The sequence below is a fragment of the Anneissia japonica genome, unplaced genomic scaffold (assembly GCF_011630105.1).
Source record: "Anneissia japonica isolate Jap-2015-1 unplaced genomic scaffold, ASM1163010v1 scaffold288068_len275957_cov168, whole genome shotgun sequence".
In the NCBI taxonomy this organism is placed as follows: domain Eukaryota; kingdom Metazoa; phylum Echinodermata; class Crinoidea; order Comatulida; family Comatulidae; genus Anneissia; species Anneissia japonica.
This window is the reverse complement of record NW_022698294.1, coordinates 240,381-257,164: the sequence shown is the minus strand read 5'-3', so window position 1 is coordinate 257,164 and position 16,784 is coordinate 240,381. Positions and strand designations below refer to the sequence as shown.

The 16,784-nt window shown below is 34.7% G+C and overlaps 1 protein-coding gene across 1 annotated transcript; it reads right to left on the bottom strand.

The window, feature by feature from the left end:
• Window positions 1–833: 833 nt before the first annotated feature.
• Window positions 834–16,732, bottom strand: LOC117102480 (the record flags this gene model as incomplete). The annotated part of the gene is given in 5 exon segments (XM_033242761.1): window positions 834–6,276; window positions 7,453–7,519; window positions 12,034–12,417; window positions 14,505–15,053; window positions 16,525–16,732. Coding segments are annotated over 4 exon segments (1,188 nt in total). The 3' UTR covers window positions 834–6,276; window positions 7,453–7,454.
• Between the last annotated feature and the right edge of the window lie 52 nt (window positions 16,733–16,784).

The window sequence follows — 16,784 nt, the reverse complement described above, 5'->3', positions numbered from 1 at the left end:
CCAAATGATCAGCACCAAATTTGAGGAAGACCGAGATACATGTAACATCGTCAATGTGTACAAATTTAAAGTAAATCGGTTCAGTAGTTTTTCAGTTATGCAGCCCCACGTGGTTGGGGCTGAGGTAAGAAAATTTATGATTATGGAACCTCTAGATGGCTAGAAATGGCACTCACAAATTTCTCCATTAAAAAGAAAAAGGGTTGCCAAATTTTGGGCGGCACCGGGCCGACATGCCCCCACCCCTTTTTAATCCGGCACCGATAAAGGCCTAATATGATGTCCTACAGTCAATGTCAGAGATATATTATGTTACGTAATTTGGGTCAGGGTGCTAGATCGAGGACCCTATGAATGGACCCTTTGGGACCCCTCGATGTCGGGAGCCCTGCGGACCGCTGCACGATAGCGCATAATAGGCGTTACGCCACTGCTTATAATTATGGGTTGCATTATTTACGTCCTCACACAGTGGAGCAGTATTATTAACTTGGAGACTCCTCTAGCAAATACTGGCAGCAAAGGAAATTACAGTCAATACAGTAAACATAAAACCAGAGTTACTCTGTGAGGCCAGGTGAACAATATATGTACCGTAAAACCATGGGTTACTATTCTTCGACTTTTTTAGGGTGGGTTACTATGAGTAGGATATAGGTTACCGTACTATTAGAATACTCGGTTATTACTACAAAGCATTGTTTGTTGGCCACATTTTTTCCGCGGCCATTCTTCCAGGGGCCATTTTTTCCGTACACCCGCGCACAAGGCAAATACATCTGTCAGATTTGTTTGCTCATAGTCAACGAACACATATACATAATACAAATGACTACATAAAATGCCCCAAGCAATTTTTATTTTTTCACCTTGGGTCGTGCAATACTAGACTACGCGAATATCAAACTCTTGAACTCAAGGGAGAGACAGGCATGTTTTGAACTATCAAGACAAGATAGCATGGAACATCTCCAACATCAAACAGCTACCGTGATACCACGATAAAACACCAAATTATATTAGATTTTGGGTCCAGACAATTCTTAGGATTTGGGAATCTTGGGTGTTGTGAGCCCAAATCGAAGTGACTGGATGAGACCTTGGCAGTGGGTTTGAATCCCACTTTTTGTTTTGGTTCCACTATCTTTGGGATAAGGCATCTCAAGGAGTCAAGTGAGGCCTGCAACTGGTTTGCTCATGTGAACTGTAGTCGATGTTGGAGATGTTTATGTCTTTGGTATAAAATATGCTTCTCTCCCCTTTTGCCCGCTCAACACAGTACAGTAATTTTATACTATTGTTCTACTTAATAATCTTAAAAACAGTAAAGTAATTTAAACATGTGATGAAACCTTAAGCTATACTCTTAACATCATTTGCAAGCAAAATATGATTAAAATAGTTCAAAATCAGAAGTATAGTTTCAGTCATACACCAAATATCAATATCCACAATATAGATGGTTAAAAATCATAAGAACTGTTAAGGAATCAAACAAAAAAATCAATCAATAAAGTTTTGTTCTCCCGTGAGCAAAGATGTTTGGTATGTTCAATGTTACATCTGTCAAGTCAAGTACAGTTAGGCCTAATAGATGGGGCTCGAGAATGTTTGCAAGAATAACACTTGAATAAATACAGTATGCCTATGTACTACCGTCAAAAAAAGATGGACTTTAATGAAGTATAATAATTACAACCAAAGCGAGACCAAACATGATATCAATCACATCACATCAAAGACATCACAGACACAAAATATAGCTTATTACACGAATAACATTCAATTTCGAGCGTGCGGCGTAACCTTTCAGTTCGAATCTAGCTCCATATTGCTTAACAAATTAGAGTAGTTGTCGGATACAATGTTTATGCCTAAATGTTTGTAGGACTGACATTAAAATGTAACATTAGTATTAGTATAATCCTCACTATTTTAGATAATTGTCGTTCCATTTTTCTTTATCAAGACGCGTCTAAAGGACGGATCAAGTCGAACAATAGAATGACATACAGTATCTGATAGTGAGGATGGAATTCCTTAAAATAACAAGTTTGTGGATGCCTGTTGACGCCTGTTACCTGAGGACTTGCACTAGTTTCTACATACTATGTATTATATCAATGAATGAAAACCGTATCTATCAACAGTGCGAACAAAATAATGGTGAAAGCTTGTTATTACTACAATATGCCTATACCGAAAAACTTAAGACAGTGCCCAATTGGTGACTGTACCCATGCTTTAATTTAACCCACCTAAAAAGTCAATCGAATAATAATGACCCAATAATCTAATCATGGACCTGTTCATGCTGCAACTTACCCAGTGGATTTACTACTGCAATGTCAAACCTTATACATTACACTATATGCCTGCAAATAACAGTTAGGCCTATAGTTTTGTTTGTTTGTTTTTTTTTTTTAAACAATATGTAAAACAATGTTATAGTTGCAGAATAAATATTTTGAATGTAATTTTGAAATCCGCCCCTGGACTACACACTGTTTCAATAACACCGAAATTGACTTCATGAGGGAGGTGGCAATGGAACTTTCGGGATTGTCAATCAAACTGACAAATCAGAAGCGGGCCAGTAATACGCGCTTGTCACAACACCTGTTTGTCCAACAAACGCAGGTTTACACTATCGTTTTGTGGGAACTTGGCAACAATATCCCAGGGGCTGGATTAGCGGAACAATCCACAATCATCATGGATAAAGCGAGATTGAAGATGAGTACTTTAGTAAAGCTAAAGTTTTTGAGTAGCCATATTAATCAGTAAATATAATAAAAGAAATTATTATTTTCTATATAACAATAATATTTATTTTACGAGTTTTCGTTGAAGCTTAACCAGGTCACTAAGGCTAATAAAGCCTTATCGATTTGGAGAGGAGCTCGTAAAATAAATTTGAAGTTCGATCATGTAAGTGCTCCCAAATAATTTCTTGTATTTACTGACACATCACCGGATGAAGCCTCATCGAAGGGCTAAAAGCTCACAAAAATAAACATTGTTATTAATATTCGTAAAACTGCTCATCGTTTACTAATGGTAAAGCTGCAGATCATAATAAATGCATTGATAAATAATAAAAGTAAACTTCTTTATACAGATATTATATGCTAGCTTATCTATGTACAGTATATAACTATATTAGTAATTAGGCCTATATATTCTAATTTTCGTATCTTGCATCTAAGATTTTTTACGTTAGTAATTACTCTATTTGTAACATTCTTATTTGTAGCCTAATTGTAATTAAATCTTTGTTTATTCTGATTGCAATAACAATTATTTGTTGAATAGGGACTTATTCACTTACTAAATAATCAAACATAATCTTAATTACTGAATGGTTATATAAAATAATAAATAAAATTATAAATATAATAAATAATAACAATGAATAATAATAATAATAATAATAATAATAGTATAATAATAATAGTAATAATAATAATAATTGTATTAAAGTTTTAGTATGTATTAAAGCAATGAATATAAAATTAAATGTATCACAGTAATATCAATATTTTGTGTTGCAAGTAACTTTACTGCAGTCCTGTACATTATTACGGACACAAAGATAATGCTTTCAGTGGTAGGATTCCTTAAACTTGTGTAATGTCGTTTCCCTGATCATGTTACTAAATTCTAACTTCCAATTTACCTTTAAACAACTATAATTTTAATATTATTATATAGCTTATCAGATATTATGATTTTATGTAGCTTACCTGGTGTGCATTAATTATTTCTGGATTACAAGGAATAGTCTTATAGTACTGAACACAATTACAGTACATAAACCATACTCAAAAGATTTGAGAAGGAAAAGTTTGATCTGATGAAAAAAACCCAAAAAACATGCACTTCTACTCTTTTCCTTTCATTCTATTCTTTTTTTATTTATTGATGGAAAATAAGATCCATAACAAACCTAATAATAATTGAATAGATAAGATTTTTCTTCTAATGATAATAACCTGATGAACATTACCAATGTCATACAAATGATTTTAGACAAACATTACTTCAATATATTAAACTATGCTTTCTCAGTGAATACTAAAACATTCCTGTTTTATAATGGCATCGTTTCTGACAACTAGATTGCCTTTTGTAGAACAATTTATCCTTAATCATAAATATTTTTGTGAATATTTTAAAATTGTCTACAGATTCATGTCAATGCAATACAATTGTTATTCAAACTATTTTATACAAGACAGGTAGTTCAGTATTCAATCAGTCCTCATGTACGTAATCCGGTTCCGCTAAGACCCGCCCTTGGATATTGTTGCCGATGTTGAAAAAAACGATAGCGTAAACGTACATAACATGTGCGCTTGAGGGACAAATGCTGTTTATTGGACAGGCGTGCAAGTATATTTAGAAATTTACCAAAAATTTAAGTTTGGTTGACACTAAAGCTAAGCAACAGGGTCAGTTGTTTAGTAGGTCTACACTTAATTCTAGGCCATATGTAAAAATTATACCAACTTTTAAAGCTTAGGTCTACATGTGGACTTTTAAAAAATCACAAACGTATTTTAGGCTCCTGTCACCAAATACGAAAAAGGTAATTAAAATTAAGCTTGGAATATTTTTTAAAAGAATTACATGCGTTAACTTTCGAGAAGTGAGTTTATAATGATTTACTTTTAAGATATTATCCAAGTAATAATTTAATGGCAATATGTAAATTCTTTTCTGCAATTAAATTATATATTTATTTACTCTTTTTTATTATTTTTCTATATTGAACTGTTCACAATGAGCAATAAAAGATGATCTCCTTCAGAAGATGTTTATGTTTTCTACTCTTTTGATGTTTTTACATTTCATCATTGTTTTACATTTCTAAATTTAAAAACATTTCAGTGGCAGCAATTCAATTTTACATTTTGAATTTTATGGCAGAAAATGTTTAACTACAGTGCACCCTCCAATTCGAGACCACTCTAATTCGAGACCACTTTTCCAAAGACCCAAATAACAATCATCAACCTTTTAACACAAAGCTAGCCCTCTAATTGGAGACCAACCCTGAGACCACCCTAAATTTTCAGGTCCCAAAGGTGGTCTCGAATTAGAGGGCGAACTTTAGGTGTTTTACATTATGTGTAGGCCTAGATAACCCAGCTCTGTTTAGATAAGATCGCGGTCACTATAAAACTAAGCCAATTAGAATGAAAAATACAGAGAAATGATATTACATTACATAAAAGACCTGAATATAGAAGCCAAATAATATTTCAGTATCTTATCAAATTTCTATGTACATAACCCAGTTTGCTAATATATTAACTTTCTGACCATAGACACAAATATTTGGCTATTACTATTATTATTATTATTATTATTATTATTATTAGAGTGTGACTCCAACATATTGCGATATCTATTACATGATAGAGATCATATGCCACAATGCTCGCTTCACTGGTTTCTAACTTTTGTGTCATGCACATAAATATACTAATCTGAAGTTAAAAAGTGAGGGTTTTAAAGTCTGCAATGAAAGAAGGCCAAGATTTTGCCAACAATAGATTTACGGCAATAGATCATACTTTCGTTTTTGTAATGTCAGTACTGCTTTTTACCCAAGTGTTGAGGTGTGGACTAGCTCGTACAGAAACAATTGTCTGTCCACAGCAGGGGCTGAATGGGCCAGTACAAATCCAATCTGCAGACAGAGTGGTGTAGCTAAAGATTTTGGACCCGGGGGAAAGAGTAGAAAATTGTGTGCTTTTGTATTAACAAATAAGTTAATTACATGATCAAAGTTAGCAATGTTGTCTGCTTCATCACGCTCAATACTAAGTAGAGCCAAAGCAGATAGTTTCGCTTTACCCATCATGGCTCTGAGATATGGCAGGATGAGCTTCAGTCATGTAGTCATTACAGAATAGGATAAAAAACAAGAGAAAACGGTCGAAATGGACTGGAAAGAACTACATTCAGATTCTTATTATTAACTAGAAAATATTCATGCCTGACGAAATACATCTATTTTTTTGTATTTTTCTAAAAAGTGCTTATTTTTTACTCTCATTCTCCCATTTCAGCGCCCCCTCAAACCTGGCGCCCGGGGAACATGCCCCCCTAGACACCCCCTAGCTACGCCACTGTGCAGACACTACTGTTTCGATCTTGTTAGATCTCATCAGTGCAGCTCAGGATTTCAACAATGAAACACATGACTGAGTGTTTGGAATTGAAATATTGAAATATTTTCTTCTTCCGGCTGGTCAGCTGAAATAACTGCAAAAAAATGTAAAGAACTTGCATAAGAAACACATCCGTGATGTTTTCAAGGTCAGTTTTATTGGGCAAAGAACATTTAAAACAGTACAGTAATTCAAACTTCAATTACAATTCAATTTAAAGTAACATTTAAAAAAAAAATTCCTTCCAGTTCATATACAAAAAAAAAAAGTACAGAATCATAACAATTCGTTGGAAAAGGAAAAAAGCAGAGAAACAAAAAAAAAAAAAAAAAAAAAAACAACAAGAGGCATGGACAAAACAAGACAAAGAAGACACAGACAAAAGAAATAAGAAAGCAACAATTCAAATTAGACCAGTAAAACCGAACACAATTTAAGTTAAAAAAACAAGAGGGATTAGGACAATTTCTACTGAAGTTTAATAACTTGAATTGATTATTACCAAGAAAATACTGTACATTGGTCTAATTTTAGGCAAATAAAACTCAGTCAAGAAAGTCCAATTTTGAAAGGCAGAATAATGGTATAAATGTTAAATGACATACACTGAGTGCATTATAATAAATAATAAATGCATTCTTATATCAATGTATCTATACGTTGCACATTAATAATCATAATAATAATAATAATAATTCTTTATTTTGTCCTTGTAATGTATGCTACACACTGGGAAATTTGGGCTGGGTCCCCAGGAATCTGCGGCAACTATAGTTCGGCGCCACCTACCCAGCTTAACTACAACATCAAACAGATAGACTGATACAAACGTGGTCCTTAACTCGGCTAACTCTCCTGAGAGGGTTATTCGAAGAACTGAGCATTTTTATTATTATTATTATTAATTCAATACTTAATGCAGAGCCGGGTATCGAACCCGGGTCCTGGCGTGCAAGAGGCACGAACCATACCAATTAGCCAAACACTCAGCTTATTAACCCTGTCATCGGAATTGATGCCAATTACAAAGTCAAATTCTTGTATCCCTTGAATATCTTTTGTCAAAATATTGCAAAGGACTTGTCAGGGGTGGTGCCAGTAGAGACCCAGTGTAATAGGCAAGATAATGCTATGGATTAGCCTGGCCTGGTAAGCAGTACACAATGCTTGGCCAAAGCACTAGTACAGAAGAGTGAACCTGGCAGGAAAAGAACTCATTCATGGCTTAGTTCATATGTTCTAAGATCAGATAACAAAAGGACAAACTTACATTCAGGCTCTACCAGCTGGTTTTCCCCAGATACGATAGATCTTTTCTTCACAGTATGAGGCTATGGCTAATTATGAAAATATAAAAAAAACAACGTTATTGCAGATTAGGTAATCAATGAGGTAACTTTGTACATAACTTCAAATCAGAGTAATTCTTTTTGCTAGAAACCATTTAAAATAGAAATTTCTAACAAATCATCATCTTTCTATTATTTATACCTCATTTGGTCAGTTGCAGAAATTTTATATTAATTTACTCCATAAAAATAGTATAATACATACTCCAAGTATAGAAATGCACCCCATCGTGTCGGGATTCAATATTTCGACATTAATTATATCATCATCAGGAATCCTGATGGCATGTATTTCGATACTTGGAGTATGTATTATACTAGCTTATCTGAGATTAATCAGTGGACCTTTCAGTTTCTGGAAAATTACTCCATAATCATCATCAGTACTTATACATTATGAGAGAACAAGCTAATTTACCAAGTGCAACAGGCTGTTTCATGCATGATGTGCTATTCAAATCTAACTAATGTACTGTATTATTAAATTATATACAGTAATTTAATAATACAGTAGTAGTAGTCTTGCTGCCATAAAGTTTACACCACTATAAATGTACTAATATGCTAAATCAACATCTCTATATGCATGACACAATTACACTTTCAAAACATATCCTATTAAGATAATTAATTAAACATGTACATATTTTATTATCCGTGAATGTGAATAATATTTCTCTATGAGATGTGATCAATATTTGACAAATAACTATGATCAATACTATTATGTCAATAAGCTATAATCAATACATACTTTTCAATATTCTATGACCAATATTTATGATCAATACTCAAAGCCACCTAGAGCAGCCGAGGGTCCTGGGAAAGCTTTGCTGCATTGGTTTATTGGTTGGGGTCTGAGGGACAGCCTACAGTAGGAACCCCGTGGGATCGAGGGGCAGATCCCTGGTTGGGGAGGGGGGTGAAGCCCCCCCCCCACACCGGAGCCTCCCCACCGGAGCTACGGCCTTTTAACGGGTTAGAGGACTATAACTTAATCGATTGTAGAGTGCCTAATTTCACCATGAAAAATAATGAAAGTATAGAAACATGAAAAGTAAAGGCTACAGTATCCTCCTTACTTAGTATTCAAACAAGAGCTGAAAAGATTCATAACATGGTATCAAAGTTTATAGTGGCAGATCCATGAATTTGAAATAAATGTGGCCCAGAGAAGGACTTTCACAGATGGAGGGTCTACTAAGCCCACCTTGGTTGGAGCTTATGTAAGTAAATTTATGACTATGGCACCTCTGGATGGCCGGAAATGGCATTCGAAGACTTAAATATTAGTAGAATTATCTTTTTTTTTTTGTTACATTTTGAAATATTTAGGGGGTGTAGGGGGTGGGAACCCAGCCTCCCCTTAAATCTGCCAATGGTTTAATATTTTAATTCAGTACTTATTTGACAATCAAATCTCTCTCAGGTCTATTCGTATTTCTAACTTGTATTGACGATGTCTAAGCCTTCGATAATTATTTGTTAATAACGTAAAGAATTTACTAATTGATACATTGTAAACATAAACTCTAGCGTAATAATAATAATAATAGATGGATTTATATAGCGCAGATAAACGAGGTCTCTATGCGTTCGGGACTAGATGTTGAACTTTTCAATAACTTTCTCCTCCCGAGGGTCACTCTATGTCCACCGCAGCCCGTAAACTGGGGCACTTTCATCTGTCCACGACAGGGGCTGAGTGAACCAGTACACCAGGGTTACCCCTATTCATCTCGAAAGATGTACTGGGTTCTTTAAAGTGCACATGAGCATTTGTGTACACTGGGCCAACGGTTTATAGTCCTTATCCGAGAAGACTTGTTCCACCAATAGAACTATAGGAGCGAGCTGGCCGCAAACCTGTGCCGATATTGTTGGCTATGATCACGGTACCCCTGTCTTAACCGCTCGGCCATTTGGCTCACTCAAATAGTAGTAGAAGTCATGAAAAAGAATTAGACGCGATTAATTACGAGCTTTCATCGATAAACATTCAGCTTTTATTTATAATTCTAAACACATGAATGACGTTTTTAAAACTTTTATTTATTTAATTTATTATTTTTACCTAATTATCCCGGGCCCCGGGGCATTCGCCCCGGTTACCCGGGCCTTTAGGGGCCACTGTCAATACTTGTCAATATTCTATAACAGTTCTCTGAGATGATCAATACCTGTCGATAAGCTTTGATCAATATTATCAATATGCTATGATCAATAATTTTGTCAATATGCTATGATCTAAACTTCTTTTTAATATGCTGTAATCAATACTTGCCAATAGCTTATCATCAATATTTGTCAATATGCTATCAACACATGTCAATGCTATGACTAATACTTGTCAATAAGCTGTGATCAATACATGTCAATACATTAAGATCAATATTATATATTATGATCAATACATGCCAATATTCTATGACCAATACTTGCCAAAAGCCTCATCACTGTAAATATGCTATGATCAATAGCATAATATAGTATCATCAAATACTAGTTACATAAGTATAAATACTAACAGCATAAGATCAATATAAATTTGTCCATATGCTATCAGGGCCGGCGGAACGTTTTTCAAAGTGAGGGGGGCCCACTTATAAGATGAATGGGAATATGAATCATGCAGATCTGGAATCAAATCTATGTGGTGGGGTCAACATTCCTTCCCCGGGAAAATGTTGATTTCTAGATGCCGGGAAATGACCTTTCTCGCTTTTAAGCTAGGTGTCTAATGACTTTGTTCTTCAAAATTCAAGGTTTTCCCCCTCTTGAAAACGGTAAGGTAAACTTTCTCATTACAGTAAATAGATCTGTTATATGTGTATACATACATTTAAAAAAATGAGTAGTTGCATACGTATTATTTTTTTCATGAATCGATAAATCCCAAAAAGAAAGGGGGGTCCGGGGGTTTTCCCCCAGGAAAATTTTGATTCCTAGAAGGCGGGAAATGAGTTTTCCCGACTTCAGAGGTGTCTTAATTACTTTTAAGTTCTTCAAAATTCAAGGTTTTCCTTTCTTGAAAATTATTATAAGGAATCAATGAACCCAAAGAGAAAAGGGAGGTTCAGGTTCTTCCTGGGAAAATGTTGATTTCTAAATGGTGGGAAATTAACTTTCCCAGGTTCTTTAAAACTCAAGGTTCCCCCTCTTGAAAACGGTCAGGTAAATTTTTCCCATTGTTATTTCAGTAGATATGCCTTATGTGTGTATATATACACACAAAAATTGAGTAGTTGCATACGATTTCTTTTTCCATGAATCGATAAATCCCAGGAAAGGGGTGGGGGGTACTGTAGTTCTTCCCCGGGAAAATTTTGATTTCTAGGTGGCGGGAAATGAGCTTTCTCGACTTCTGAGGTGTCTTTTAATGACTTTCAAATTCTTCAAAATTCAAGGTTGTCCCCCCCCCCTCTTGAAAAGGATTAAATTAATCAATGAACTCCAAAGATAAAGGGGGTCCGGGTTCCCCTGAGAAAATTTCGATTTCTAGGTGGCGGGAAATGAGCTTTCCGGACTTCTGAACTGTCTTTCAATGACTTTTAAAGTTCTTAAAAATTCAAGGTTTTCCCCTCTTTAAAACAGTCAGGTCAATTTTTCTCATTTTTTATTTTATGTGTGTATACATACATAAATAAATGAGTAGTTGCATGCATATTCTTTTCCATGAATCGATAAATCCCAAAAAGAATGGGTGGTCCGGGGGTTCTCCCCCGGGAAAATTTTAAAGTGTGTTTTAATGACTTTTATGTTCTTCAAAATTCTAATTTTCTTGTCGTAACAAAAAAAATAATTTTCCCATTGCAACAAAAAAAAAATCAGCTCACAGGTCCTGAAAAGGTAGGTCTAGAATTCTTTTCTTTTTCCCTTTTTTTGTTGCCCAAGGGAGAAGTCAGGACCCATGACCCCCCCCTCCTCCAGATCCGCCAATGTGAATTGCGAGAAAATGTAACTGGGTCGGGTACTAGATAAACATTCTCTTTCCCATCCTTCTCCCCTCCTTCTTTTCTTGCATTTCCGATCATACAAAAATCTCCAGGCATTACATATTTTTTTGCCAAAAAGTGGGAGGGGGGGGGGGGCCCCGGCCCCCCGCCATGGCTATGATCAATATTTTCCAATAAGCTATGTCCAATATCTGTCAATTGATTAGGATCAATATTAATATACTAAGATCAATACTTGTTAATCTTACTACAGGTCTCCCTCCAAATATAGACCACTTTTGGGACCAGGGTTTTCATGGTCTTTAGCAGCTTTAATCTCTAATTAGACTAATAAAAATAAAAGACATTTGTTAATTTGGGACCATGGAAAAGTGGTCTTTAATTGGAGGTGATCCTTAATCTTTAATTAATCTGTACTAACTTTTAGGACGACTTCTTACTGATTTTTGTAAAATTTATGCACAGTATTTTAGAAGGATACACATTCCTAAATTAATTTACAAAAGGACTACTAGAAAATACAATTGAATTGTGAATCTAAGGTACCTTTTTCAGATGCAGCACTGATATCCACTTTTATGATTTCATCTGACCATTTCAATTGGAAATAATACAGTACACCAACATCGCCAGCTTCTATGCCTTCTGTCAGGAATCCCCAACGCCATATCTGGTGAGATAATGTTTGTTTCAGAATGATCTCACAGGATTTTAAAAACACCTCATCGATGGTGTGGCCATGATCTGCGTCAAGGTCTAAGTTGAAATTCAGGTGGTGCCCCATTTTTTTTAAAATGGCCTGCCAATAGTTTGACATTTGCTTTTCCACATTTTTCAGAAATGAAGGAAAAATGTAAATTTTTTCTTCCTTCAATTTGTTCCAGGTTGGCAATACTATTTTCAACTGATGTGAAAGAGCTGCATGACAGTCTAAAAGAGAAAACAAGTACACCTTTTTAAAAATATTTTATATTTTATTAATTGTATTTACTGTACTACTAAATTTTTATATAATGATTTATCTGTTATTTTTTATAGAAATAATAACATAAAAATGAATACCAGTGTCATTTCGAACTGAAACCAAATCTGCCCAAAACCTCCAATAACTTGGCGTAGCAGAAAACTTGGATGAAAAATAACTCAAAATAACCCAATTTTTTATGGTATTTCATGTATTCTTTAGTCAATGCAGATTCTTAACAGATTTTTTGTTGTAAAAATACTACCCTAAAGTGTCGAAAAATTCATTTACATTCTAGGGAAAAGATTTTTTGGGGAGGGAGTGGGGCGCACCTTTGTACACCCTAAAGCAGAAGAGTTATTAAAGCAGTCTCATGCCTGAAAATTTGTCTTGGAATCTCTTAGAAGCTTATGAATAGTAGATGTCAACTTCCACACACATGAAGGTAGCACTATAATATTTAGGCTGTCTCATTCTAAGTGGGTTGCTATTGCAGACTCTTGCGAGTTTATTGACATGTTTGCAAAATTAAATCATCGGTAGACTAATGTGCAAAATTTATGTACTATACATCTATCAATGAGATAAATGTAAATCTAATGTTCTATCATAAAAATATTATATACCATTACGTTTATTTATAGTTGTTGAAATATATATTCATCCAGTTGGGACGGAGAATAATTTTTTTTCAAGTGGGCAATTGATGACCTACAGTTCAAAAGAAAGGGGAGGAAGGAACTTTGGACCAAGGAGTGCGTTAGGTTGTTCTCTTATCTATTGTGGGAAAACAGGGACAATACCCCTAACAGTTTTGAGTTTTAATAAAAATTTTAACCTAAAAGATTTCACAATTGCTTAGAGACTTTTGAAAGCTGCAAAGGAGAGGAGTTGAGTTGAGAAATTCCACTTTTGCCATCACTGTTATTTTCATCTGTCTTGGTGGTGGGAGTAACATGGCCAGTTGGTAACAGTGGCTCATACAGTACATACTTATCTATTGTACATACGGTATTTTTTTTTGTGTTTGTTGGAACACAATTAAACATCAAATTTCATACCATACTCTATGACAGTTGTTTTAAAATCTTCTCGCTTAATAAGGTTAAAACTTTCCAAGAGTTCTTTCTTGGCATCAACACCCCTTCATTTAACACTCTGCTTCCAAGATTTCAGGGTATGGAGAATTACTTCTTCAAACTTCCCTTGGAACTGGGCAAATGCGCTGTTGATCTCAGTCTTGGAGATTCCTAATTTGCTGCTTAAATCCAAAAATGAGTCTTTGCTGTGCAGACTCTTGGCAATGATTTGTAAAAGAGATGTTGGAAGGTCATCATTTATTTACAAAAAATGTACAAAAAAATTACATTACATTTTTTTTTTTAAAGTAATATAAAGTAAATGACAGCAGCACTTCTGAGACAATATAGATTTTATTCTCTAGGTTTCATCCACACAATTTTTTAAAGTAGAATTTGTGTTACAGAGCAAGTTTTCTTTTTTGGGGAATAGCTAGTCACCTATTTCATATTAAATATTATGAGTAAAGAGAGTAAATTTTGTATAGCAGTGCCAGCACCACAAGTACTGGCACACTATAAATGTGCAATAACGTCATTGGATTTTCTACTAACAGCAGAAAAGCCATTTTTGTGCCTAATTTTTTCCCTTGCTTCTTCAATCTCATTTTTCCAATGTTTTTGCACGGGGTTTTTTTACCATCCACATTTGTCACTTTCCGCACTTACGCATTTCTACCTCTTTTTGCCCTCAAGTTATTAAAGCAGGCAATTTTGTCTTAGCGACAGAATACAAACAGACTGAAAATCCACTGGGCTTCTCAGGGTTGAATTCTATAGTGTAATAGTTAGAGCCACCTTACCCTTAGTCTTGGTAACGTCAAGTATTTCCAAATAACTTTTCAACTTCATAATATTAAACATCATTTCTAATTATTTCAATGCCAATAACACAAATATATGATAGTTCCTACAAGGAAAACAAATGTACAATACAACAATAAAAATATTCATTATTAACTGATTTTTTTTACCGTTGAAGGGCGAATTTTGCTGTAGAACATCAGTAGCCAGCTGGGGCCAATGTTCCTCCTGAAGAGTCACTCCTGCATTCAAACCTTCCTGGATCTCCATTACTTTGATATCAGGAGTAGAAATAGTCACCTCTTTACAAACATCAAAGTGTGCAAGGGTTGTGACAATCATATTGATGTCCTCTTTGTCTTCCACTACACCCTTCAGAATCCGTCTAACAGACTCCATATTCATGCAGCCACGAGAGTTATACATCTGGGAAGCTATCACATAAGTGACATCATCTTCTGGAACTGGATTTAGCCGCCACCTTGGTTTATAAGCCTTCATAAAAGCCTCTTTGTGGTCTTTACTCAATATAATTTTTATGGCTTTAATCAACAATGCAGGATTGGCACAAATAAAAGTCTTCAGGAGATGGCGGCCCTCATGCCACAATATGGAACCAACACATCTCAAATACTTCAGAAAAGCTTTCATATCGTCTTGACTTTGGAAGTCCATTTGCATCAACATATCAGATACGGTTTTGAATGGAACCCAGAGAGCTGAAATTCAAAATTTAGTAAAGGAAAAATCATACAGTATATACTGTAGAACCATAAGTACTGAACTCTGTAGGAAGATTTTGTAAATGCTCCTTTGACTAGGATTTTAATATTTTCTTCTTTTAAAAATATTTTTCACTAATATATTTTTGTATTTAGGTCAACAAATTGTTGTGTTGTGCAAACACAGTGGCATTTGAATATCAGCGCTACTATAAGCTTAGGCCTTAACTTAGAGCTCCTATGTTTTTTCTAAGACATAAAAAAGTTATTTGACTAAAAATGGGGAATGGTGAATGAGATACAGATTTTTTATAGATATTTAAGAACTGGGGGTGAAAAGGTGTAAAAAAGAGCAGTTACGCCCCTTTCCCCCCAGTTTTTAAACATTAAAAAATCAATCTCTAAAACAAGAGCAGTAGCATACTTACCTTGAAGGCTAAAACATAACATAAACACAAACACAAGGATTGTTGTCAACTGAACCTAACAACCATTTGTACATTTGTATTATTCTCCCATGCTGCCATGAGTTTTCATGTTAATATAATAATGCTCTTTCATTGCAATCTTTCCTGAGCCAGATCAACTCACATCACTCCAATCTAATTCTTATATGGCATCACTCTCCCAAAATACAGTAGGTACAAACTGTCTAAACCACTATAGTTTTCTCTTCAGTATACAATTCCCAACATCAACTGTTATTACTTGCTGTTCTCCCAACTCCTCAGATGATCTCCTATCCTTCAATGTTCTATTATACTTAGCGTACCATCCTTGCACTCCAACATCACCGACTTTACAGCCAAGTTATAAATTGCAAAAATGACCTCCAATTCTTTAATGTTATACTGCACATCCAATGTGGCATTCTTATCTCATTGGGCTCCAACCTCACCAATTCATCCTACAGGATTTTACTGTCCAGTTCTCACTAAAATACAAAACAACACTCCTGACACATACTTCGAACAAGTTACCGTTCACATGAACAAAAAGAAAACTGTTACAGAACATCAAAACACTCCAAATATAAAGAAACACGCCTAAATAGATCACGGTCATTCGATAGTTGATTTTGTATTACGTGACATAAGTAATTATACCATTTTGTCACTTATCATAACAATTTAGTTCCGCCAAGTATTTTTAGTTATATCCATGCATTTTTGTTCCACCCATTTTGCTCCAAGGTGCATGCCTCAACCTAATTCAATCTTTTCATTAGTTAAAAAGATGCTAGACTGTTCCATTTAGAAAAAAGTAGAATTTTTTGAAAAAATATCAAATGACAAAAATCAAATGACAATTTTAGGTGTTTGAATGGAACAGTCAATCTTTCATTAATATATTTCTCCTATTGCTTTCATATTCATTATTTGTATACAAATAAATGACATATGTAATATAGTTCCACAATAACTAACAGATGCAGATGTACCAATTCGTATTTTACATATATCCAAACCTGTTTTTTGCTGAGCATTAGTTGCTTGGTTGACCTTTCTGTAAGCCAACAAAGGTTGCTCCGCATTCTTCCAGTGAACAGGCCTATACTGTCCTCTTTCTGGAAATAGGCTTCTGTCCAAAAGACATCTTGTTACCTCATCTTTCAACAGATCAAAGCTGTCAATAGTTTTGTTGACAGATCCTTTCATTAAATGCAACAACTTATTCTGAAATTTATAAAAATAAAACCAGAATTATGATGAATGTTGCATTATCCTT